The following is a 27,781-nucleotide window of genomic DNA, read 5'->3' as shown; positions in this document are numbered from 1 at the left end:
ATTGCATTGCAAATGCTTGTTATATTTCCTACGTTCCTTTTTGAGTAGCTCGAGGTGGGTTATCGAAGGATTGTTGCGCCAAAGTCTTTCTGCCGCTCTTAGTTGCCTTCTTTCCAGGTTTAGGTCAGTGTTGAACCACGATCTCGATGGGAGAGTCTTGGTTTTTTTTCCGTTTCAGGGGCGCTATTTTGTCCAGCATGTCGGTCAGAGCCGTATTGTATTGTGAACCTCTCGCCTGCGTTGGAGGGGCAGAGTGTACTTAGCCTTTCTTCTAGTTCTTAGAGGGGGATGTCTCAAGTTTCTCGTCCAGTGAAAGTGATCATTCGAGCGAGGTTCGATGTGTCTTTTGATTGATATGAAAAAGAATGAGAGGGTGGTCTGACCAGTCGAAAGGGACGGTACGGTCGATGGTGATTGCATCTTCGTAAGCTATGATGGCATCCAGGATTGAGCCTTTGTTGTGGGATTGTTCGGTGCAGTGTTGGGTCAAATTGTTATTGTGAAGGAGCTCATTTAAAGTTTGTATCAGAGGGTTGTTAATCTCATTCCAGTGAAGGTTTAGGTTTCATAGAATTAGGTTGTTAGCGTCTGAGAGTGAGCGTGTGAGATCAGGTCAGCCAGATGTTCTTCAAATGCGGGAGTGTTGCCTGGTGGTTGGTAGATGAGGTGACAATGAAGCATTTTGCTGTCTGCTGTTTTAATGGTGGCAGTTAGGTATTCCAGTGTGTGGTATTTGAAGGAGTCCGTTTCTGTTATAGAGATGTTCCTTTTATGTACGATTGCGGTCCCCCCACCTTGCTGGTTTTTTCCATCCTTGCTGATGATAGAGAACCCCGGGGGTACGAGCATATCGAAGATGGGGGGGGGGGGGGGGGTGAGGATTCGTTCAGCCATGTTTCTGTGATGAACGTGATGTCTATATCGTGTGTTAGGATGGTTTCTGCCAGTTTGGTTGCGTGTTTGTTCGCAGATCTGTAGTTTATGAGCATGCAGTTAGTCACCCTCTTGTTGTTGAGTTTTTTATTTGGGGGAGCCATAAGAATATTGGTGAGGTGCGCTGGAGGTCTCACTGTTCTCGGAGCGGTAGGTCCACTACCAAATCCAGTGATTACTGGGATCACAGAGCTGGGGGCGACCGTTGGAGCTGCTTTATAGGATTCAGCGAGATCCCTCGCCTCTTGCATGGACATTACAGCGCTCGTCCTTTTGGGTCTATGTGGCTGGTTTCCAAGGGGGCTTGTCTTCCATCTGAGTCGTTGAGTTTTGTGGTGGTATCTGTGTTTATTAGGAGTGCCAGTGAGTGTGAGGGGTGGGCGTTGTTGGGTGGTGGAAGTGTTGCGGTTGAATAAGATTTTGTTAATACCCTGTATAACTATTTCTGGTTGGTATTCTAGTCGAGCCAATCTCTGGGTTGTATTCATGGAGGGAGGGGTGTGGGAGTTTGGTCTCTGTGTGACCAGAGCCGGGCCATTTATGGCTGGGGGGGTGCTTGGTTGTGTTCAGGAATGATAGCTTATCTTTGTGGGTACGGCTCCCTGTGCTTCTAGTATCTGTGTGGTTTATGGGGGGAAATAGCGGGGTTAGGTTGCGATAGATTGTTTCGTTATTGTGCGGCGATTTCACTGGGTTTAGTGCAGGATGGGAGTTCGGGGCTGCTGTTTGCGGATCGGTTTCTTTGGGTGCTAGTTGGGGGTATTGGGAGAGGGCAGAGACTGGGGAAAGGCTGTAGTGTATCTTCTTGGATGAGCCTTGTGTTGGGTGTGTCTAATAGGGATGATTTGCGCGTGTTTGGGGGGGGGGGAGTTGAAGGGGATGGTGGGGCATTGGGGAGATAGGTTGGAGGGTTGGGCTTGAGTCGATGGATTGATTTGATGGCTTTCCCAGGACATATGGCTCGAGGATAGGGTTGCTTTCGAGTGAGAATGGGATAGATGAGTGAGGGCGAGACGTAGCGTGAGGGGTGTATTTGTATATTTTCTCTCAAAATGGTGTAGCAAGGATCACAATGAAAATCTTCTACTCTCCCCACCCACGGTTTGTCAGAGGGCGACCAACACCAACTCGCCTGCCTGTATTACCCCGTGAGAGTTCAAGCAACAACAAAAAAATGCATGTCTACAACTTGTAATGGTACGATAATCTGTGGTGGAAGGCCTATTGGCTTAAACAAGTGTTTCACAATAAAAATGCTAGAGCCACTTCCTGTGTCACAACTTTCCATAATAAACCATGCCTACGACAGACATAGCTTTCCAAACCGGTCCATAGTCTTTACCATTGGTTTGTGAACGTAACCAACGCAAGCTTACTGTATTCTGCGCAAGCTCACACAAGACAAGGCACCTACCAGGAATATTAATAAAAATGACCAATGTACATAATATTACAGTTGGCAATACAAAATACTACCTCTCCTCAGGGCCCAACAAAGATTAGCACAGATTTTTTGCCACGGTTTGTCACAGGGAGCAAGTAACACCAAAAAGCCCTTGCCTACCACATCAGTGAACGGAGTAACAAAATATAAGCTTCCAGCCTTTAAAACCGAATAATAACATCGCCTTAAATTTTCACTGACTTCAATGCTTTTATTAATAAATGTCAAGCCTACAGCTGTCACTACAAATGTAGCGGTCACCTTGCATGTTTACAATTACCACTAGTTGGACCACCTATGGGCAACGATTCCCGGACAAGCCTCCAAACAACCACATTACAACAGGTTTACGGGGGACTACAAGCACTTCCACATCTATCATCCTATACGCAAATAGAATCGAAACAAAAGGAGCACATCTTCCTTTGGTCTTCAAGCGCAGCATCTAACTATTACAACTAATACCAGCTGCAACCTTTTATTTCTATCCTAACAGAAGCGTAGAACTTGAGACTCCATCTCACCTCTTCTGGACACATCAGAGCGCATCTCTATCTCGCATAACCTACGCTTAGCAGACTTCAGACAAGGCAACGGTTATGAATTAATTTGCTATACACTACTTATTACTATTGCTTGGTGAATGGTCATATTAGCTAAAAGTGGTCTTCAGGATATTGGCCCAAAAATGTGACGTGTCCACGAACAAGGTAGCCACAGTTATCTAATGAGCTAAAAGTGCAAAGAAATCTAAACGTCAGCAACTGCCAAGTTCAACCATACCATTAATAAACAAGGCAGAGTGCTGCCACGCTTCCGAAGGTGATCATGCGCTTCACACTAACTTCCCGGTAGTGACTTTCTGTTGATTCATTGCATGGCATGGTAATCAATCTGTTTTGCTTTGCGATGAATCAAAAGAAAGTCACTACTTACTACCTAATTAGAAGTTCCCGCGCTCTTACTGTGCAGTCATTTCTCTACCATTAGAACTGAACCACACACGTTAATAGTTTAAAAGAAAACATCGGCCCATTTGGAGAGATTATACATTACATGAGTAACTAGTACAGCGTTGAGTTCGGAGACATTGCCAGTGGCTCAGAGATCGAACGGCAGAGAAATGACTGTGAAGGAGATTTACAATTAGCTTCTTCCATCCTCGCCCTTGTTTCTGTGGTGCAGTTCGTGTGCAATGAAAGCTTACCTTAGTGACAGGTGTCCGCAGGAGAGTCCACGTGCTCTTCTTCCCCAGCACCTCTAATATTAATGGAATCCACTGAGTCATTACTGGAAGGCGGAAACCCCGGCCTAAGCATTTTCGATTATTTGAACCTCAAAACAAAATACAAAAAATGCAGAAACCAGCATTAAGCAGGCAATTCCACGGATGATGAAATAATTTATTTAATTCACAAGTATTTTTAAAAAATTCTACTGTTAGTGGGAAGGTTGGAGCTTTTCTAAATTCAGTTGAGGTTACTTTTCGTCTACACTATATTCTGATGCACTTAAGCTGCTCCAGCCATTCAATTTGAGGATACAAACATAACATTTAGTCTCCAATCTCCAATTACTTCAAATTTACAGAACACTTTAAGATGTTCAATTGTGCATTTTGGTTCTTTATATACACTTCACTAATCTAGTAATACTATTTAATTTTCTAAGCAGTCGTAGATCCACTGAACAGGATTGTGTACCCCCAGGGGTTCCCAGAACCCAGCTTAAGAAACACTGGCTTAGAGGATAGCTACATTGCACCTAGTTTGACCTCCCAGTTGCCAAGGAAGCTCAGTTTTAACCCCCTCCGCAGCTTCTCCCAATTTAACTCACACCCCAGAGGTAGTGTTAGACAAGCCAGTTTCTAAAGCTATGATACCGACACAGTCTCCATCCAGACTTTCTGTGCAAGCTTAAAGTATAGCTATTTTGAGCTGTGGAAATGAAACACGGTTACATTTCCAAAAGATCCGTGATCTATTTCCAGTGATGGTAGGATGATATAGCAGTTGAATCTGTTAACAAATAAACATGTACTTTTGCATCTGTATTGCTTTCTTCAGTGTTCAAACCAGTAACTGCCCTTGTATCTCTATTCCAGATGACAAAAAAGATATCGACCATGAAGCAGTTGTGGAAGAACAGATCATTGGTGAAAACTCCCCTCCAGATTATTCAGAGTACATGACTGGAAAGAAACTCCCTCCGGGTGGTATTCCTGGCATTGACCTGTCGGACCCAAAGCAGTTGGCAGAATTTGCTAGGTAGGTTACTGCGTCTCTGTTCAGTTTGTGGAAAGTGTTCTTTTTAGCACAAACTTGCTTGTTTAGGTTTTGGAACTCTATTTTTTTGGGGGGGGGGGCTGAGTCTACCAGGCAGTGCAAGCTGTGTTAATCTACTTGATTTTGTTGAGTTGTGTCCTTCCAGTGCTCAGTTTTAGGGAACTACTGTTTTCTTTTTGTGTAAGGACTCCTTGAGAGTGCCAATGTTTTCTAGCTCTCTTCTTCATGGGCTGCTTCCCCTTTCAGGTCTCCCCAATTTGTTAGTTGCTTTCCTCCTCACTCCCAGTCGCCATTATAGGTCTCACCAACGTCAGTGCATGTGCTGACACTTGTGTGAGAATTTTTTTTAACTTAACTAAAAAGGACTTTGATTCTGCCCATTGCTTACAATTCATTGGCTTCATTGTCACTCTTATTTGCTGGCTCCTGATGGGCAGTGCACCTGGTTTCATTTTCCCTTTGCTTGTTTTCCAGTCCATGGAGAATGGACCAAGTACTGATTGATTCTTTTTGGTTAGTGCCCTTCTGCCGTTCACAATGGGATTTAGGTACTCTTTTTAGGTCGCAATCCACCTGACTCTAAATAGAACAAGCATTTGCAATGCAATAGGTCTCGCATTTGCGAGAGTTAGAGCTATTGGCTTTGTAAATGACAATGTCTTTTACCTATGTGTTTTGTTTTGGAGTGTAGTGTATGTATGTGGTGTGTGTAGTGGATGTATGTGGGTTGTATTGGAATTGATAGTTGTGCAATTGTGTGGGGTGGAATTTTGTGGTGTGGAGTATATTCGTGTAATGGAATTATGCAGCACGTTGAAAAGGGGTGAGAGCTGCACAGAATAGTTAGAAAGGAAGATAGAGAGGGATAGGGAGTTTGTGCAGGAAGCGGATCTTAAACTGTGACTTGCAGATGCCACAACATGTTTATCACAAGCGGTAATGTCGCTGAGCCACTGTGCCAACTTGATGAAGGTTAGTTGGTGTTTATTTTGGAGCAGGGGAGTGGCTGGAAGTTGCACACACACAGTGCACTTAATCGATAAACACCTTTAATTTACCATTGCCTTCCGGGATGCAACTGTGCTGTTAGAATGCAAAATTACCTTGTTCATCGTTCTGTTGATTGGCCGTGAGGTCCTGTGTTTGAGTTAAACCTAATTGGCTATTATAAGACAGATTATATGTAGTACACTCCTACCATTTCTAAATGCAGAAGGATGGAATACAGATGACCGTAATCAGATTTGGCTGCTTGACCTTCCAATCACTGCATTTTTCAATGGTGACAGTTAAACTCGCTAAACCATCCTTCCATCTTACTATGTAGTTTGTAATGGACCCATATTTTTGCTGAAATCACTCTGTTGATTTCCATGAAGTGAATGTAAACTATGCTTTGGGCGTGCTTCTGGTAACACAGGCAGATCCTAAAAACAGAGTTGCAGATGCTAAGGTCTCTGCCTGTCATGTAAACATACCTTTCCTCCTTATGTCAAAGGCCCTCTCCAGAACTGTCTGAACCACGCCTGCATAGCAGTGCAGAGCCTACTGAGTAGCAAAAGTTACTCTTTAAATATTTCAAAACATCTTTAATCAAATTAAAAGGTCTTTGTTTATGTCAATTCTCATACAACGAACAAATGCTGTATTCATTTGTTTGCAGGCGCATATAGACGGCTGTCAATATAAATGCTGGGAAATACATGCCTAGTGAAACAAAAATGCAAATGGGTCTCATGTAAAGCGCTTTGATACCTTCGGGCCGAGTTTGCACTTTATAAAACTCCAAAACAAGAAACAAAAAAAACCAATATTGTGTAATACTATAAAAAGAGCACAAGATTACCGAACACAATTTCTAAATTTGCTATATTTATGTTACAACAATGTATTAGGTAATTAAATGAACTGAACTTTTTTCATATTGTAGGGAAAGTTCTTTCAGGAGCAGAGCTGTTCTCTACTCAGTGGAATGGAGTGTGATAGTGGTGAGGATATGAGCTTAGAGGCTGGGGAAATACAACATCACGAAATACATTTAAAAAGTAAAATTTAGTATAGATTGCCTGTGCAAACTGTAGGTGGAATTACAATGATTTAAGCTGTAGCTTTAACATGCCTAGTAAAGAAAGAATGCAGACACTCTGCTGTGACTTCCGTCATTGGGGGGGGGGGGGGGGGCGCAGAGTAGATGCCGGGACCAACAGGGTACACGAACGAAGACAAAGGGAAAAGAAGCTGCCAGGACTGCTATGAGAATTAAAGTAAAGTTGGGCTATTCGATTGAGGACAAAAAAAAATACGAAGAATCAAAAAAATGAAAAAGGCATTGAAATATAAAGAAGGGAACTACTTGTATTTGTATTACAATACAACTACTACTTGTATTTGTATTACAATACAACTACTTGTAAGGCGGGGTGCATAATCTGCTCAAGCAAAATACTGTTAATTAAAGTGAAGGGAGGCAATAGCATAGGTGGGATGTCTGTCCAATTGCCCTATGCTGCAGCATTGGTGCGTGGGAGTAACGTGAATAACAGACCAGCGGAGGAAGGAGGGGTTAGAAGCCCATCAATCAAACAGTCAATTGGTACCAGAGCTGCGGACGTTGAAACCGGGTAACCACGTCTGAATCTCTGCGTTGGCTCAACATACTGTGTGATTATGGGAAAATCACATAATCTCCCCATACTGACCTGGGACACCAGCAGGGGGTTAAAATGCTGCTATGCCGACGTTCGGAGTTTTACATGAGCCCCGAGGGTAGGGTGACCAGACGTGCTGGATTTGCCCGTACGGTCCCGGTTTTCCAACAGTTGTCCCGGTAGATTTCGGTAAAAGTGACTCGTATCCCGGTTTTTGGAGAGGTTAAACTGAAAACCGTGAGTGCCACTTTTTTAGGTGTTCCAAAGCAGGGCTAGTAAGCAGCTGTTATGAGCAGACAATTTAAATAACAGACATGATGCTGGCTTTAAAAATTACACATTATTTATTTTCTTTGTGCCTTCTCTTTGTTTCTATGGGGATGAGGGCTGTCTTTCTTTGCCACTTTGACGTAAATTTGTAGTCCTTCCTCTATTTTTGTGAAATGTCCTGGTTTTTGGGTCCCACGATCTGGTAACCCTACCCGGGGGGACATGCACCACAGCGGGGAGGGACACAGATCCATTGCCTAGTTCAAAGAAAGGCAGGCCAGGGACACCAGCTGGAAATTAACGACTGAGCGATACTTTATTAAGAGCAAAAATCGAGCAATGAAGATGAGAGAAACATATAGGGCCATGGCAGGCAGCTTGGAATGAAGCACTTACTTAGCGAGGCCGACAAGCAATTCAGTAATGGGCAGCCTTAAGTGCACAGTGACTCTGAAGCTGCGCACAGAAGTGAAGTGGTTTGGTGGTGTGTTTCCTGGCCTACAGAGAATCCACTGCAGCATCGACCAGTGCGGTCACGCGGTTCACTCAGCAGCTGGTGGCTCTTCGGGTCACAGGATCTGCATTTAAAGTAATGTGCACAAGCTGCGCTGTTATTGCCAACGCAGCCTGCAACTTTCTTATGATGATCTGAAGCGCGCCGCTGGCGGCAGCAGTAGGAAGTCCCGCCTTGGTTATCTCAGTGTGTGAGCCATCATGTCTGGTCTACATATGTGTCAAGGCTGTGTGGTGCTGTTCTAAATACTACACTGTACCGGAGTAGCAGCTAGAGCTGCAGACTCTGAGCTAAATCCAAAGCATACCAGGAGCTGCTGACTTTAAAATTGGGTAACTAAGTTTGAGTTACGGCGTCGGCTCAACATACTGTGTGATTTTGGGCAAATCACGTAATCTCCTCCATACTGACCAGAGACACCAGCAGGGTGTTAAAATGCTGCTAAGCTGGCGTTCGGAGTTTGCCATGAGCCCCGGGGGAGACATACACCACAGCGGGGAGGGACACAGAACCATTGCCTATTATAAAGAAAAGCAGGTCAGGCACCTACAGCGGACAGAAGCACCTGGGGTACAGAAATCCGAGATGCACGTCTGACACTGCATCTTCTAGTACTGAGTGTGCTCCGCTCTGACTCCAAATGTTACTCTCCACATAGTGAACGGCATTACTCTGTAGCAAAAAAAGCGCGGCGCCCGTTTCAAGAGCTGGGGAGTGAAAGTCTGTTTGAAGGCAAACCAAGACAAATAAAAGGCGTGTCACCATATTAGAAGAAAAGCCTTGACATGCTAAACTAATTAGAAACAAGGGATATGGCGATATTATGAACTGGCTGGGCCTACACCTCAGTACGTGGTAAACTGTCATGGCGCCCGACTCGCCAATTAAAAGTATTTTGTTCCTCTTGAACAGTGCAGGTACTCTGCCTCTCAAAATCAAAAATTGCCGGTACTCTGTACTGGACAGTACCGGCCCATTTAAAGCACTGCTAATAAGTATATTCTACTTAGAAAGGGACTTCACAAGAGAGACGCAGTTGGTGAAGGGAGAGTAGCCACACTATACTTTAAAGAACACCTCTAACAATCCACAAAATGGTCAGTGTTTTAAAAAACAGTACTGGCGCTTAAAGGATGGATACAATTTATTAAAGGGATGTTGCCAACACTTCTAGAAATGGAAACACTGGAGCATTGACAAACCTCCTTCCCCACCCAAAAAAACCCACAAAGGCTCGATGATGCGCCTGCTGTTGCCGGTAATGTCATCCTAAAAGCGCCTGCATGTGTCACCTACAGAATGACGTGGGTGCCATTGTCTTTTCTTTATTGACCTAAGTTAGATGGTTACCCAAACTTAGATTTGTAAATACAAAAAAATCTATGTTAAGTCAGTGAAAGTGCTTTTTGTTGTAACAGCAAATGGTAGCTACCAGGCCAGTGGCGGCCGGCACAGGTAAGCACGGTGAGGCAGGGCGCGGCGGGGTGGGGAAGGAGCCGACGGAATAAGTATTATTTATTTATTTATTTAATTATACCTATTCATTTGTCTGTTGACTTGTCCCCCCGCCCCACCACCCTACCACAATTACTTGTGCCAGTCGCTGCTGAACCAGGCTCTCTAAAAGTGAAAAAAAGGTTAAGTGCCATTGCTGGATGGGAAGCAACTGAGGAGCGAGTGTTGGGAAGCAACAGAGAGGGAGATATTAAATAAAAATAAAGCCAGTGTGAGGGAAGAAGGGGGAAAGCAGCACACAAGGAGGGTGCAACATGGAGTACAGGTGAAGGGTAAAAGCTCATGAGAGAGCAGCACACAAGAGAGAACAGGAAAGAGCTAGAAAACACATGACCTGTCATGAAATACTGAAAGAAAAAGGTAGTTTCCTAAATGTGAGCAGTTGTCGAATACAAGTCAGACAAGCAAAAGGATGGTTTAAAGACTGCTTCGGGGCAGGTAAAACCACCCGATGGACCAGGCGAGCCAATGAGAGTGACAATGAAGTAAACCAGTGGTGAGCAAGGGGCGCACTACAAGCCCACTAAAAGGTTTTTTGCAGCTACACAGCTTATACTGTGTGTTAGGCCAGACCTAGAAATCATACACCCTAAGTAAAATATCCGTACTGAAACACTTCAAACTCAAACATATACTTTTGCCAGTGGAACTATTTTAATCGATGTTCCTGGGGTCCACTAATTGAAATGCCTCTGTGGATGAGCTGCATTACGCTGCACAGCCGCAAAAACAAAACCCTGTTTTAAGTATGAATGCACAGACTTCACTGTCGTCGATTTACAATTTGTAGGTGTTATTTTTAACTCAACCATCTACATCAAAGGAAAGATGCTACTCTCAATTTCAACTCCGAAACTAATGTCTGCATCCAATGCATTGTTTAATATAAATTATCCTGCTTTCCGGTGCTTGGCATTCCTAAATTTGTGGAACCACCATCCCCACACACTCATAGAAGCAAACCTGCCTCCTGGGAAGAGGTATTGATCAGCAAAACGTATTCAGTGCAACATCCCAAAGCACATCCCACAGGGGCACTGCGAGACTGAACAGATCGCTAGAACTTTCTTAACATATTAGCAGACCCTTTGGAATTATGCGATTGTGCGACTGCGGTGATTTTCACATAATTGTAGATTTGCTGCATCTGCCACTTAATTCCAACATCTGCTGCATAATCTGCAGGTTTTAACCCAAAAAACGTGTTTCTAGCTCAAACAGTTAAAAAGTTAGTAAAAGCACAGTGACAGGTGTTGCCCGGCAGTAAGAGGACCTTTCCAAAGGTTTATTGGTCCCATTTCTGAAGCTGATTGGCATATCTGAGTGTTAAACTGGTGCTGATTAGGTACAACTAATGCCCAGACAGTGTAAGCAAGTTTAAAAATCACTAAATAATTAAGTAACACTATCACAAAATGTGCCGCATAATTTGGCTTTTCTTACCGCCTAATTTGACCCTCCCCTTCCCCATAATTCCAGTGGCCCTGCATATTAGTCAACACTAGTGTTCTGCAAGACGGTGCCCAGGAAGAGTGTTAAACCCAGCAAGGGCTGTCCAGTTCCCCTTTCAGGAGCCAGGGGTAATCCAGATGAAAAGAACAATGGTTACTAGGATTGGCGAGGATCACACACTGTGATCAAGGGAGTAAGTGAGGATTGGAACTCGGGCAACTATAGGCACCTGGTTACAACTACTCAGGCACAGATGGTTTAAGCAACTTGAACCCCATCTGCTCAGCGAGAGGTATTGCCTGTAAGGTGAGGTTGGCTTGCAACGAGTCAGGACCTGTAGGGAGGGGCAGCGGTAGCTGTAGCTCCCAACTGAGGGAGTCTCTGAAAGAAGTGAAGGATTCTGTGGGCTCACCTTGCAGGCAGAAGCGGCTTCCCTCGGCTGGCCCCCTCCTGACCCCAGTGCTTGTCAGTCTGCCTTTCTTTTGTTTGCCTCTCCAGTTTGCTGACTTTGGTGTGAAGATTACAGGTGGAAATACAATGTGCGCCGCTTATCACACAATGCCTCTTCCCGGCCACTCGCTCAGGCACTTCACTGATTATCTGGCACTGCCTCATTGTCCCCCTTTCTCCTGACTCCTTCTCTAAACCTTCCTCGCAGCTCCATGCACATAGTCACATCTCTCCTCCCAGGACCCGCCGACAGCCCCCACTCCAGCCAAAGACACATGGATCACTCCTCCGGGGCTAAGCCAGGTTCTGTGTACACACGCAGGCTTGGGCCCCTGCACAAGGTTTGCAAATAACAGCCTGTATGAATTCAAATGAACATGTATGCAGATATCATGCCCTGTAAGCACATATTAGGGATTGTTTATGAAAAGAAGATTCTGTGTACAAGCAGCAGTTTGTATGCACATCGAACTCTCATGAATGACATGCATGAGAAGTGGCTTGTATGTACAAATAGAAGATTGCTTGCCACAATAGCACATTGCATGTACAAATGCATGTATGGGTAGGAGTTCGTATGAAGACATGGCATCTTATATGTAAAAACAGCAACTTGTACAAGCAAAACAAACCAGTGGTGCGCACGCACCACAGAGGAGCAGGGCTGGGAATGGAAACTAGTGGAGCGCGGCAGTGAGGCGAACGCGCGCTGTTGCGCGTGCTAGACACGGACAGGAATGGGCGTTGCAAAGGCGGGACATGCGCCCACCTTTGCCTATCGAACGCGCACTGTTGCGCGTGCTAGACACGGACAGGAATGGGCGTTGCAAAGGCGGGACATGCGCCCACCTTTGCCTAATCACGTGCCTTTTAAAAAAAAATTTTTAAAAAACATGCGAAAGCCAATGCCTGCCAGCGAAAGCCTGATCACACGCACAAGCGTGTGGTCCGCTTTCAAAACCCCCTTACAAGAGGTCTCGCGCTGCGCGGGCAGAGTTGCGCACTGCAACGCTAGGCGCGACACCTAAAAAGGGACAACCCAGTAATCCAAGGACCTGGGCTTGACAATTAATAAACAATAAAGTGGTCACTCTGGGGGTAGTGTAGCCCTACCACGGCAATAGCATTATAGGGAATGAGGGAAAAAACGACTCAAATGAGTTCGTTTCTGTTATGCGTTTAGTGCATTTATTTATACATATCTTATTTATCAATATATTGTTCAATTAACACAGTATAATGTAGTACTTATACACGGTGTTCCTAAAAAGTGACTGGGCAGTGACAGGGCATTGAGAATGATATATACAATCTACCAGGCAGCACAGTTATCTGGTGTGCTAAAGACCTCGTGGGGACATTCAGAAAGTTTACCTACAAATGTATTCCACTGGTTGCTTACCATTCATTAGTTTTGTGGTTTGAAACTCACATTTTTGGGCTTTTTATTTGCTGGCTTAATTTCCTTTAGGCTGTCCAGCTTGAATATGTCCCTCTGTTGCCCAACCTTGTTTACTGTATTCCTCTACAAACTCTTTCTGTAAACAGGCCTTTTCATCTTGTTCTTATCTTATCACATTTGCTGTGCATTCAAAGATGGAGGTCAAATGTCAGGATGTGTCTTCCAGGGAGCTTGGTGTTTATTTTTCTGTTTCTGACTTCAAAGTGAGAAGATTATGTGACAATCATGGTTTGGGTTTGCTTGAGGTTTTTCTAGCACACAACAAAATTCAAATGTATGTACATGAACTCCGTGGACGATCAAATCAATACATTGGGTGATTACATTTTCCACACATCATGGTTTTTGCGCTGTATACTTCTATCAGTAAAACTGTATTCAAGTGCAAATGTAATGGTCATTTCAATTGAAGTTGTGTTGTCTGTAATGGCAGTATGTTAGCATACCATGCATACTCCACGTTACCCCACTCCACTCTTCTCTGGACGACTCCACACTGCGTCATTGCACTCTTCTTTACTCCACTCCATTCTACCCTACTGTATGTCAATGCACTCTACTCCACACTACTCCTCTATGCACCACTGCACTCTACACCACGCCTCTCCACTCTCTGCCACCATACTCTACAACCCTGCACTCTATGCCAGTCCACTCCACTCTGCACCACTGCACTCTATGCCAATGCACTATACACCACTTTACTCAAAACCAATGCACGCCACGCCAATCTACTCTGTGCCATTCTATTCGACTCTGTTCTACGCCACTGCTCTCTATGCCACTCTACTATGCGCCACTGCACGCTATGCCACTCTACTCTGCTCTGCTACACTACACCAATGCACCCCACACCATTCTCCAATATACCACTGCACTCTACGACCATATACTCTTCAACACTGCAGTCTCTCAGACTCTACTTTATGCCGCTCTTATGTCACTGAACTATCAGCTTGCAGCACCCTCTAGAACACTCCCCTCAGAGGATTCTGTCTCTCAGATTTTCTACTGCACATCGTGTGAGGGAGTCTTCCCCTGAGCTGTGCTCCATTAAACCTACTATTGAATCTTCAGCGAGATTTTATCTCTACTATTTCCAGTTATGTGCTTCAAATCTAATGCTACAATGTCCAAACAGGCTAAAAAAGGTCTTTTTAGACCATGTGTAACCTTTGGGAATAAGAGGCTGCATTTCGAGAAAACTGCATTTACTGCCTCTACCCATCACTCAAGGTAAAGGATTGTAAGATCTGCTGTACTTTTTCCTTAAAAACCCTAAAAGACAGAGAGGGAAGTTTATTGCTGTTGCGCCAAAGGCTTAACGTCAAGGAAGATCCTGTTTCAGGGGAAGATGATGATAAACTCTTCTTCGTCTTCCAAGAAGGTTCAAAAGAGGGAACGGGAGAAATCAAAAGTTCAGTCACCTCATGAAACTAAAAAGAAGTCTTAAAAAAAAGACTCACCATGGGCCTTATAAGGAGCGTGGTCCCTCTAAAAGGCACTCTCAAAAGCATAAGGGACATGATTTTCCCTCAGAAAAACCAAGAAAATCAAAATCTGAACCTTTTACGTCATCCATTCGGGTTTCTCACATGGTTAAACAGTCATCGGCACCGCCGATGGAGAAATCGTCGACGCACCATTGAAAAAAATCATTTACTACACTGATCCGGCGGCTACGACGGAAACCACAACAGCGGTAATAACTGTGATCGTGGTGGTCGATGCAGTTTAAAGTGCCCATTCTGTCGATGGTCAAGTTGGACTCTTCCTTGTCGACTACAGTTTCGACTGTGACACTGATTTCATCTGCGGTGCCAGTCAAACCGGTGTCAATGAGAGACGAAACAAGGGAAAAAAACAAAAGAAATGGGAAAATCCATCATTGATGGCGGGGGGTACACCTCCAAGCAAAGTATCACCCTTGCCATTCAGTTATCTATTTGATGAGGATGACTCGGATAGTGATGGTCTTTCTGGTCTAGCATATAATCCATCAGAGCTGCATGTCAAATATCAATAAGATAAGGAGGAAGAGGAGTACTAACCCTCCTCAGGAAGTTTGCATACACTATTCTGAATAGTTCCAGGTATATCCACAACAGCAGTACCAGGAGGATGTGGTATACGTCCCAAAGGCATTGGTATTGGACCTACAAATGATCCTTGCAAGTTACCACAAGCAATTCCCGCCTTCAACTGCCTCACCTAGGCAGGTTACAGCGCCTCCTAAAGCTCCACCAGTGCAGCCTTTCACTCCACAAACGTCATGAAATATCCAGACAACCCAGGGGATGATCGCTTGTCCTCATATGAAGATAGGGAAGAAGGAAAACTTGGAGATATCCACACTGAGTGGGATGATTATTTCATTCTGACTCTGTCATCCCCAACACCACCACCCACGGATTCCCCTCCTGAGGATATAGGAGGTTGTCATAATCTCCCAGAGAGAGCAGAGAGATGTGACTTTACAACGGCAACTAAGCAATCTGACTTTAACGTACATAAATTTAAAGAAAACTTATGTCAAAGCGTCAGAGCTATCCCTATTGTAGACTATAAATGGGAGGAAGGCATCAAGACGATGAAAAACCCAGCCACAGTGGTTGCAGTGTTGCCACACCTAGACAAGAAATATAAGGCCCTGAAAAATTCTCCAGCTTGCCTAATTTGATACCCAAAACCTGACTCCGTGACAGTGGCAGCCGGTATCAGAACAGGTTGGTGAGGCTGGGGGAGAGTGGAGGGGGGTGGTACGATGACAAAAAAAAACGCAATCCAGTTACCATCTGCTCGCCATATCGTCAAATCCGCAATATCAGCACCATCTGATAGAGAGGGAAGGCGTCTGGACAACATTGGGAAGCGCTTCTCCTCGATGTCGTCAACGGAAACGGGCAACAAATTCGTTGGTAGTGCTCCGAAGATATGACTGGCAGTTGCGGTCAGATATGGCACCTTATGTAGTCTGCCATGTGATGCCAAAGACCAATGCAAAATGAGCCCTCAGAGTGTGCTTCCTTAGAAATTATTGACTGCGCCATGCACATTGCGTCCACAGGTTTTCAACAGCTAGCAGGAGCAGCAGTCTTATGGAGGCAGCGGTGGTTGAAAGCTACTTCTTTTGGACCATAGGCGCAAAGCTAAATTTTGCACCTGCCACATGATGATGAAGCTCTCTTTGATAAGTTCATTGATGTGGCCCTTCAATCCATAAAAACTGGTATGGATACCGCAAGAACTTTGGGTACTCTGCAATACAGAAATTCCTTTTCATGGTGCACGGTGAAGAGGGCAATTTTCATACAGAGGAGGTTATCCAACATTTCCATCTGGGTCATAACCGTTTCGCCCGCAATACCAATAGAGACCTCCTCCTCAGGCAGCCCACACAAGACCAGCCCAGAGACAAAAGCTGCGTTCACAGGGCAATGACACAGGAAGATGACAGTGACGGACTGCAGACACTGCCTACAATCCCATCTCCTCCAGCATGTCTCCGGGGCAAAATATCCAGTCACCTCCTCGAATGGAAGGAGATAACAGACCAGTGGGTATTGGATTTGATTACATTTGGTCACACACTTGAATTCATTAAAAAAACGGCCTCCGGCTCAACCTAGAAGACCCTGCCAAAACATCGGTATCTTCTCAGGTTAGAAGTCCAGACTATGTTCAGCAAAGGGGCCATAGAATGAGTCCTTAGAAACCAAAATGGAAAAGGTTTCTACTCCCTTTTCTTTCTGGTCAGGAAGAAGTCCGGGGAATTGTGACCTATCCTGGATTTAAGAAAATAGAACAAATGTCTCAGCAAACGGACAGTTCGCAAGGTCACAGTTCAAGATATTCTAGAGCTTCTGAACCAGGAAGATTATATGACAACATACACCAAGATGCCTATTTTAATGCCCCTCCATGCCAGCAAAACATTTTAAGGTTCACAGAAGCCGGCATCCGTTATTAGTTCAAAGTTCAAAGTTCTCCCATTCGGTCCGAAGTCAGCCCCCCGCATTTTCACAAAGTGCCTTGCTCCAGTAGCTGCCTTCCGAAGACAGGAAAAACGCCAAATATTTCTATACCTTGGTTGGTCAAAGCACCTTCCAGTCAATCTGCACAGAGGTCAACCAAGGCACGCTTACGCTTTTTCAACAAACTAGTCCTTACGTTTAACCCACAAAAATGAGTCCTTTGTACTTGTAGTCGATGCTTACGAGAAGCAAGACTGGCAGTAACTGCGCCTCTTTTACTGCCAGCCTTGCTTCTCGTAAGCAAGGACTAGAAGTACAAAGTGCGTGTTTACGCACCGCTTGCAGGTTTTCAAAAATCATTAATAAAAGGCATTGTTATTTACAATGCCAGTAGCTCACTCTCATAAATGCAAGACCTATTGCATTGCAAATGCTTGTTTATACATAAACTGACGTGGGGTTTGAAGATGGTTGTTGTTTAACTTTCCTCTGCTGGGGCGTCTGACCTTTGTTGTCCTTCCTGGGCACTACAGCTGTGAATACCAATGTCTTGAACCCGGAAACACTTTCTCGGACATAGGAGAACATGGAGTGTGAGATGCAGTTAGACAGGCTGGACGATTAACTTAACGGTGACGTGCAACTTGCGTTTTTCACTGCTGCTTTACCAGTAATTGAAAATGTCAGGTATCATATTTTATTTTAAAAGCAATTTTGAAGGACTTTAAGAAACGGCTTTACATTAAAATGGTTTTCGTGCTCCATAATCAAATATAAACGACTTTAATTAATAAATGCATTACTTATGAAAAGGGACATTTCTCCATCAGTGTGTAAAATGTTTTTATTCTGCAAACAAAGCTTTCTGCATCTGGGAGACTCTACTGTGGTAGACGCTGCACACTCGTTTGTGCCGACGTAAAGTGTGTGTGTATATGTATATATATATATATATAGATATATATAATAAAACTGCTTTGTTTGCATATTTGAAATCAGTGAAAGTATAGAAACTGAAAAGGCCTATTCTCCCTTTTCGTAATTAACCTTGCTCAGGACTGATTAATTAAAGAAATATGGAGATTGAAATGGAGCTAGTCTCAGTCATGACAATAAAATCCTTAAAATTAAATAGATGTGCGGTTATAATGCCTTATCACGATGTCTCTTTAGACGGAGAAATAGGAGGCAGGGACCATGACGCCTGGGCTGTGCATTTCAAAAGCAGGAGGGAGGAGCAGGAGGAGAAGGCAGCTGCAACCAAAACCGACCGTGGTGTTTCAATGCACAGCAAATGTGGCAAGATTTGCAGCCTTGTTTACAATAGAGCTCTAGAAACCACGAGCACTGGAAAGAAATAGTGCTCACAGGCTCTGAGTAACAACACATGTAACAGGGAAAATCTTTGAAAATGGGCGGATCTTTTAAAGACCATATCCTGAATACAGCATGTCTCACAGGGGCAGCGCAAGAGCTGCTTAGGTAAGACCTAAAACTGCCTCCCAAAGTTGGTGTGCTATGTTTTGTGCATTCCTTGATTTGCTTCCTGTCTGCAACTTCCCATTTCATAATTGTTCAATATAGTGTCTTTGTTGTTTTGGTGTGTGTCACTATCCCAGGTGTGACTGTCCCATATTCGTTGTCTCCCCTAACCGTTATCATTGGTTTAACTCTGTGCTTGTCATTGTTCTCCTTTATGCTTTTCTCTTTGACAAATGTTACCTTCTTGAAAGATCGCTTCCTTTACGTTTTTTGTTTTTTTTACAGAACCCACAATATTTGACTGACTGTAGGTGAGCGATTTACTACACAGATTAAGGATCTGTGGCAGCCCTCTTACCCCACCAGAAAGTGTACTTCACAAAAATGAAGGCAATGCGAGAGAAACAAAACTACACAACTGTGGGAAAATGGAATTGCTGAAGGGTCTTTAAAGATGGCAAATTTTAATATTGAAAAATTTGCAGCTTTAAGGAAAAAAGTTTCAATAAACCAAGAGAAAATCTCCCTGAAATGGTCTAGGATCCAGTCAGCATGAAAAAAAGAATATGGGCCGCGAAGCAAACTGCTAGTTGCTTCTGAGAGCCCTTACGTAAGCAGTGGCCTCTTTTTGGACAATGTTCACTTTAGTTTAGTATAATGCATTCTTTTCATTTTCTCCACTGAAACACTTTTTATATTTTTACCAAAATTGGCTATTCCAGTAAAGAAAAACTCTTCCTATTTAACTTTACGGAGGTGACATTTAAAGGGCTTGCTCTGAAATGTCAAGTAACTAATTTATGCTGATCATCTTCCTCCCTACTTCATCATTCACAGTGGTGAGGTCACTTCATACATTGGTACTATCCATGCAGTACCTAGCTAGGTGAATGCTGCCCTGTGTCACAGATAGTGGGAGTTCCTGGTTAAATCTAGGGTTTATTCAGCTAGAGGTTAACGAGCCGTTGTCACTATTCTAGAAAATTCCTTCTTTGTGATATATTTACGGAGCTGCCGCTTTGATATATTTACATGCAGTGGTCCAGTATTGTTGCCATCATTCTCCAGCACTCGTCTATTGATTGATTTACATGCTTAAATCATTCACCACCAGGTTGGGAGTCCTCAGCATATCAGTAAATATTAAAATAACTACTGTGCAATAGTGGTGGACTTTCAGTAGCACATTTAACTCTTTGTAAACTATACAGATTAGATCAGTAACAAGCAGTTGTTCTTTCCCTCTGTTTCTGTTTTTTTGGAAAGTCCTCCAGAGTACTTTTACACCTAGATTAGAACTTCTATTTTTCTTTTCTCAGATAGCACCATTAAACCTGCCCATTCTTGCCTTTATAAGCTGCTGACATTGGAGACTATTTATAGTGGTCCTATTTCAGGCACAGGAGTTAGTGAATTAGACTTTTCTTGTGCCCAGACCTTTGCTCATTTCTGTGTGCATGTTCTGTACATTGGACCCACTTTCATGGGAAATGTGGTGTCCAGATTTCATAAGGAACCTTCTTATGCTACTACGTTTCCTATCAAACAGGATGAATCATTGCACTGGCTGGATCCTAAATTAACTGTCTCTAGACAGACCCCGAACATATCTGTTGGAATATCTGTTGAATTAACCAGTTTTTTGTTTATTTTTCTTTTCAAGGGAAAGTTTTGACCCAACCATCTCCTTGTGAATTGTCCTCTGCTTTAGGCTCTGTTACAATTTTTCAAATAAATAATTCCCAGAAAGCAATCAAACTCACTACAAGAGGACAAGTGCTAACTTTTACCCCACTAAGAGAAGTGGTGATATCAGTCATCTATCAGGGAGAGACTGGAGCTCCAGTTCATTCCTTAACCAAACAGTATGATTTACATTGTATTCTAAATTAGGCTTTCTTGGTAGTTCATTATTTCAGCAGTTTATGTGGTAGCCACTTTCTCTGCTTCTCTTTTAGGTATGTTCCTCAAACCCATCTCCGTTAAAATCTCCTCTTAGAGTCTGTTAAGAGATTTACTTATTTTAGGATGTTGCTCCCTGCAGATTCTACGACTTACTTAGCCTTAGTTGCTTTTTCTGCTTAACACACTGTTTTCTGTCACTGCTCTGAGTGCTGATAGAGGTTTATTACTCAACAGCTTTTCTACGTTGAGCTTTATCTATCTTGTGTTCTTCCTTTTATGCCCTGTAAGTAGAAGCAGTTGTTTACAGGGAGGTAATTTATTGTCTTCAAAATGCTTAATCGGTCCATCATCGGAAGCTTTTCTGATATATAGTTAAGGTTAGGGCATCATTCCTCATACAATTTCTTGTCTTCTGTCTAACTTCATCCACAAAAGCTTTTACTTTTCTCCTAGCTCGTTAGTGCTTTTTCATCTTGAGGGAGTTTGTGATCATATGTATTTGTAGATTATTATCTGATTATGACTCTACTGCATGATAAATATGTTTCAGTTCCCTAGTTGGTTGTGATGGCTCTATTTTGGTCTTGCCTTTCAGATAGCACAGGTTGTCCGATTGGAAAAAATCTTTTGCGGGCTTACCAAGAAGCTGCAGTGGGCTTAAAGCCCATGAATTGCTTGTCACTCAATTGTGTGCTTCTTATTTGATGGCTTTCTTTTTCCACCTTTTGTTTGTACCTCCTCTGGAGCATAACCTTTTTACCATTCTTTGGCTTAACTTACTTATATCTTACCACTCCTCGCTTTTAGGGAACACCTTTATTCTTTTTACTTAAGCGCTCCATCAGAGGGCATGTGTTTTCTAGCTCTCTGTTATGTTATGTTAATTAGTTTATATAGCGCTCAACTCACCCTGGGGCATCTCTGCGCTGACTAGAAGATTAGAATCCTGCACGGGGAGAATTGGAGGAACTGGAGTGAAGATTCAGAACAAAAAGGCTTTCAGCTGTTTTCTAAAAAGGCCATAGTTGGGGATTGATCGCAAAGCCTGGGGGAGCTGGTTCCAATATTTTGGAGCAAGATATGAAAAGGCTCTGCCGCCAGTCCGAGTAAGACGAAAACGAGGAACCTGAAGGAGTCCCAGCAAACTAGATCTGAGACTCCTAGAGGGACAGTATTTGAGAAGTTTTCTTTGTAGGTAAAGAGGACCTCTGTTGTTCAAAGCGTTATAAGTGAGGCAACATATCTTGAAGAAGGATCTCTTTTTCACAGATAGCCAGTGTAGGTCTCTGAGCAGTGGAAACGAAGGGGAGCCTGCCGGTCGATTGAGAATCATTCTCGCTGCTGTATTCTGAACCACTTGCAGTTTGGCCAGGTGAGTCTCCCCTACTTCTACCAGCAACGCGTTGCCGTAATCCAAGCGGCTAGTTACCATAGCCTGCTAATGTCCTACGATGACAGGTAGGCATATATGGGAGTATTTTCCACAGAAGTCGGAAGCTATAGTAGCATGAACTGGTCGTGGCCGCATTATTGTCCTTCATGGACAGCGTCCGGTCTACTTTTATACCCAAGTTTTTTACTGAAAGTTTGGGAATGGGAGCAGGGCCCAATTGGACGGGCAACCAATCATCTGACCAGATATCGGTTGCTTTTCCCAACAATATGATATCTGTTTTTCCTGGATTCAGTTGCAATTTCCCGTCATCCAGTCCTAAATCTCCTTCATGCCAATGGCAAAACGGATTTTCTCTTTCTCTGGGTTTTCTCCAATAGTAAACATAAGCTGCGTGTCAACAACGTATGAGATGATCTCGAAGCCCAGCTGTTCATCTATCCTCGCCAAAGGGGCCGTGTAAATGTGAAAAGGGGTAAGGCTCAAACAAGAGCCCTGCGGAACACCCCTCTCCGGAGGCATTTTGGCCGAGGAGTAGGGGCCCAAGATGACTGTTTGAGTTCTATCAGACAGAAAATGTTGTAACCACTTCAGGTCTGTCCCTTTGATACCACTGGCGGATAGTCTCTCCGCCAGCTTTGTATGAGAAATGGTATCAAAATCTGCAGAGAGATCTAGGAGGATAAATATCGTCGAGCCCCTCGAATCTATTGTCTGTCTGAGCAAATCTTTCACCACTAGTACGGCGGTTTCCCTTGTGTATTTTGTCCCCAGCCAAATATCTGCTCCCACTCCATGTTGCTGTCTCCCACATGTTTCAGGCTGTCAGTGCTCTTTCTCTCTCGTGGATTTCTCTTCCAGCCTAAATCCCCCTTCACCTATGCACTGTGTTGCTTTCTCACATGTGCTCCTCCCATGTTCCTGTGTTCTCTTGTGTTCTACTTTTCCCATCCCCTGCCCACTCCCTGTTGCCCCATTCTGCAGTTCTTTTTTTTAAAATTTATTTATTAAGGAGCTGCCAGTAAATTGATGTTTGTGGCACTTTGCCTTAAAAAAAGAAAATAGTTTGTAAGTGTGCACATGCATAAACACAAATGCATGCACATTTAAAATGACGCAGCCTCTGGATCATTGCACCCATTTTCCCCCCTTTGGCCTTGCTGCACAGCGTCTTTGTCGAGGCTGTACAGCATCGCCAAAACTCACCAGTAGATCCCAAAGACAAGACCTGTTGGCTTTACCAATGCCTGTTTCTATTTTGAAGTCTGCAGCACAGCTAAAGATTTCTTGTTAGGTGTTTTGAAGTTGCAGAGCAGAGAGTAATAGCACTTAAAAAAAAAAAAACTATTGGCATGGAGTGAACCATTTTTATTAATGCTGGAGAAAAGTAATCATTATTTAATATCTTTGTGTTTTTTAAGAATGAAGCCACGGAAAGTTAAAGAAGATGATGCTCCACGAACGATAGCATGCCCTCACAAAGTAAGTGTTCATATTGTGACTTAAAAGATGTACTCTGGTCCAACATAAGGTACACTGAACACATGTGCCCGAAGCACACATGTAGGGCAAAGGCATGTGTGTGGAGATGGCTAGTAAATTTGGTGTTTTGAGCTACGTTACATTGCAGGCAGTTACGGGATTGAGAAGGTTTTTACTTGCATAGTTCTGTTCCTACTGTTTTCCCTAAATGTCTGATATGCATGTACTTTCATTTACAAAATGAAAAAATAGATTGAAACAACGATAAAGAAAACCGAACCGTTTTCTGTGTGCAGTCATGGGTACTCTGTCTTCTGGGTGTTTTTGTGCTTGACAGATGTATATTTTAACTGACCAGAATGTCTTCTTAAGGTATGATAAAATATGTTAAATATCCATGTTAAAGTTTTTCTTTTGCAGAAAAATCTAGGATCTTGAAGTTCTTTCATTTCTTGTTCATGGGATCTTCATTGCTAACTGTAAACATGGAATTGTCCTGTACATGTGCAGGATCTCAGAGCCCTTAGTGAAATAAAAATCTCTTCTGAAAATGTTTTTATTTTTGTCTGTAGAATATGTGCCTCTCTACTACATTAACTTTAAGTAAATATTTTCCTTTTTTCTTTAAAGCAAATAGTAATTAGCACTTTGACATTTTAAATGATCTATTTGTTTTTTAGGTTTTCCCTTTTGAATGGAAAACCTAACACTGATAGAGCTAAATGTAGCCAGGGAATCAGCAGCTTTGTAAACCTGCAAACCTCCTTTCTAGCTTCTCCTAGACGTCCCTATCCAATTCTTGCACCACCTGCATCACCGTTGCCACCCTTACCTGCAACAACTCTGCAACCTCTAGTAGAAGATCACCAGTCTATGGAAGATGAAAGAGAAGGAGAGCTGGAGTAGGATGAATACCAGATTCAGAAACCATCTCCTACAACTCTTCCTCCAGTTGACTCCCCGCCTGAGACATAGGGAGGTTTCCTACACTCATGGAAAGAGCTGCAAGGACATTTCAGCTCCCTGTGGTTACTAAGAAATCTGATTGCTTTTGATATGATTTTAAGAGTAAAAAGCAGGTCTGCGCAATTCCAGTAGTGGACTTTGTATGGGAGTAGGGCTTGAAAGTAATGAGTACTCCAGCTTCCTAAACTGGAGAAGAAATACAAGGCGCCCGACAATGCTCTAGCCTGTTTCATCGTAACCAAAGCCGTATTCAGTGATCCCCCAGACAGCTCAGGTCGTGCCAGGAATACCTCATCTCCCTTATCTGCTCACCCAGATAGAGACAGAAGAAATTCTCTACCGTGGCGGCGACCACAGTCTGGGCAGCAAACATTCTGGCAATCCTATGCATGTACGATCGCCAAATGTCATCGGATATTTTACCATTTATTGATCTCTTGCCAGAGGATTATAAATTGGAAGCCGAGAAAATTCTACAGGAGGGGGAAAGAATATCTGCTGAAATAATAGACTGCGCAATAGATTTTTCCTCTACAGATTTCCGCTAACTAGCAGAGGCTGCGGTTCTGAGACGCCAGGGATGGTTAAAGAGCTACCTCATTCCACCAGGAAGTGCAAACAAAGATTGTTGCTATGCCCTACAATGGGGAATCCTTATTTGGTCAACACATACATGGAGCACTGCAGGCGATTAAGAAGGCTACCGATACGGTCAGTGTCCAAGGCACCCTCAAATTGAAGAAACCACTCTTTCATGGAGCAAGAAGGCGAGGAACATCTTCTTTTTGCGGAGGCTACAGTATAAGCAATTCCAGCCCTATCAGTAACAATTGATACAACGATGCCCAGCAGGATCAGCACCCTACAAGCAGCCACCTTCCGCTTCCTACAGACATCCCTGTATAGAAAGAGTTTCTTACAGGGGAAGAGATTCCTCGAAGAAATAGTGATGTATCTCTAGTGCCAGCCACCACTCCTACCTCTATATCCAGGATTCGGGGGAAACATTTTCTTTTTCCTTCCCCAATGGTCAAAAAATAACATCAGACCAGTGGGTCATCAACATTGTTTCCAGAGGACACACCTTGGATTTTCAACAGACTCCACCAAACTTGCCACCTCGAACTGCCTCTTTCCCACTTAAAGGAGGTATTTTCTCAGATAACCACCATGATCCGCAAAGGGGTAATCGAGGTAGTGCCAAGAGCTCAAATGGGCATGGGCTTCTATTCGAGGTTCTTTCTTATACGGGTAAAATCGGGGGAATGGCAGCTCATTTTAGACCTTCGTCAGCTCAACAAGTTCCTAAAGAAACAATCATTTCGTATGGTGTCTCTTCAGGATGTGCTGCATCTATTGAAATCAGGAGATCCTATGACAGCCTTGGATCTTCAAGACGCCTATTTTCATATTCTCATGCACCTCAAACACAGCTAATGTTTGCGCATCAGGGTGGCTGGTGCACATTATCAATTCAGGGTCTTGCCCTTCGGCCTACAATCAGCGCCTTGAGTATTCACAACAGTATTAGCCTCAGTTGCTGCACATGTAAGGCTAGCAGGAGTCCAGACATTTCCATTTTTGGACGGTTGGCTAATAAAGGCAAGCTCACCAGCAGAAGCAAACAGACATACAAGTCTATGTCTATCGCTATTCCATACCCTTGGGCTGTCGCTCAACCATCTAAAATCACATCTGACACCCACAACTACCATTATGTTTCTGGGAGCAACTAACGACATGCTGCAGGCAAAAGCCTTCGCCTCATAGGAAGGACAGGAAATGATTCACAACCTAACACATCGTCTCATATCTAAACAATACAGTTTCTGTGCGGCTGTACAAATCTCTGCTGGGAATACTCTCCTCTTGCATCCCCCTCATACCAAACTGACGATTACGCATGAGGTCACTACATGAGGAATTGGATAGCCAGTGAATGCAGGACACCTGCTCTTTCAACAATGTAATTCAGATCGCACCCAAGATGATACAAGCTTTGTGTTGATGGACACACATCCCAAACTCCTCCACCGGCCGCTCCTTCCGGACCTACACCCCACAATGTAATTACAACAGATGCCTCCCTCGAAGGGTGGGGAGCCCATCTTCAAGGCTTGAAGGTCAGTGGCAAATGGAACACCCGCCAACACCCTTCATATCAATCTTTTAGAGCTCAAGGGAATCTCTAAAATCCTTCCTATCCGAGATTGGAGGAGTTCTGATTCGGACCGACAATACTACGAGCATGCACTACTTGAACTAACAAAGCGGGACAAGATTAACCGCACTGTCCTTTCAAGCTCAGCAAATAAGGACCTGGGTAATTCAACACAATATAACTACTACAGCAGAACATGTCCCAGGTATAGCCAATGTGCTCGCAGACTCTTTAAGCAGAACCAGCTCAACATGCCGTAAGTGGGAGCTACGTCCGTCAACTCTAGAGGACATCTTTCAGCTCTGGGGCAAGCAAAGTTTAGATCTCTTTGCAACCAACAAGAACCGAAAATGCCAGTACTTTGCCAGCTGGCGGCCCCGAGTGGGGGAAATCAGCTTTGATCAAATGGTCAAAGAGTTATGCCCACGCCTTTTCTCCGATTCCTTTAATTCCGAGGGTACTCAGAGCCCTGTCGGATCCTTCCCATAGTATCCAGGTGGCCCCGTCACATTTGGTTTACAGAACTCCTCATCCTCTCAGAGCTGAAACCCATTCTGTTTGTGACCAATACCAATTTTTTTAACAATGAACCAGGGTCAGGTCCGTCATCCCAACCTGACATCTCTTCGATTGTTGGCCTTGCTCCTGAGTACCATGAGTTTGCCGATCTAGCCATCTCATATGATTGCCAGGAGGTTCTTGCCAATGCTAGAGCACAGTCCACAGCAAAGATCTACCAACTCAAGGGAACACTATTTTGTATCTGGTGTTCTGACTTGGAGATACATCCTGTCCATTCTTCTCAAGAGCAGATGCTTCTGTACCTTCACCTGGCAAAATCTGGCCTTTCTCACTCGTCATTCAAAGTACATCTTGCTGCAATATCCAGATTTAGACAGACCAGTCACCGTCTCTCTGCTCCTCAAGAATCATAAAACTATTTCTTAAAGTATTGTTTTGGATGTTTCCTCCTGTGAGGCTACCGCCTCCACCGTGGCATCGCAACATTGTGTTATCACAGTTAATGAGAGATCCATATGAGCCCATTCACAGGGCAGAGCTGAAATACATCTCCTGGGAGACAGTTCTTCTAGTGCTTACATTGGACTCCAAGCGTTCACTATTAAACAGCCTTTCCTTCAATTTAAAAATGACTGCGTAATTCTCCGAACTAAACCAAGGTTTATTCCCAAGGTTCCCTGTGACTTTCATTTAAACAAACCGGTCATTCTAATTACATCTCTTCCGAATCCTCAAACACCGGCGGAAAAGTCCTTACATTCACTGGATGTCAAAGATGTCTAAAATTCTATATTCCTAAGTCTGTCAGCATCTGCAGAGCAAACCAGCTCTTTGTCGCTTATGGCAATCTCGGGAAAGGATTTCCAGTTTCAAAGCAGACTATAGCGAGGTGGATCACTTCAGCCATACAGTTCTGCTTTCAA

General features: G+C 43.7%; 1 protein-coding gene across 1 annotated transcript in view; it reads left to right on the top strand.

Annotated features, from left to right (window-relative positions):
* YY1 (YY1 transcription factor) overlaps window positions 1-27,781 on the top strand; it is a 139,295-nt gene that overhangs the window by 66,545 nt on the left and 44,969 nt on the right. The window contains exons 2-3 of the mRNA XM_085626365.1: window positions 4,482-4,644; window positions 23,149-23,209. Of these exons, the coding sequence (XP_085482491.1) occupies window positions 4,482-4,644; window positions 23,149-23,209 (224 nt within the window). The remainder of the gene's footprint in view (window positions 1-4,481; window positions 4,645-23,148; window positions 23,210-27,781) is intronic.

This window comes from Triturus cristatus, chromosome 9 (assembly GCF_964204655.1).
Source record: "Triturus cristatus chromosome 9, aTriCri1.1, whole genome shotgun sequence".
NCBI lineage: Eukaryota > Metazoa > Chordata > Amphibia > Caudata > Salamandridae > Triturus > Triturus cristatus.
This window is presented reverse-complemented; position numbering and strand designations above follow the sequence as displayed.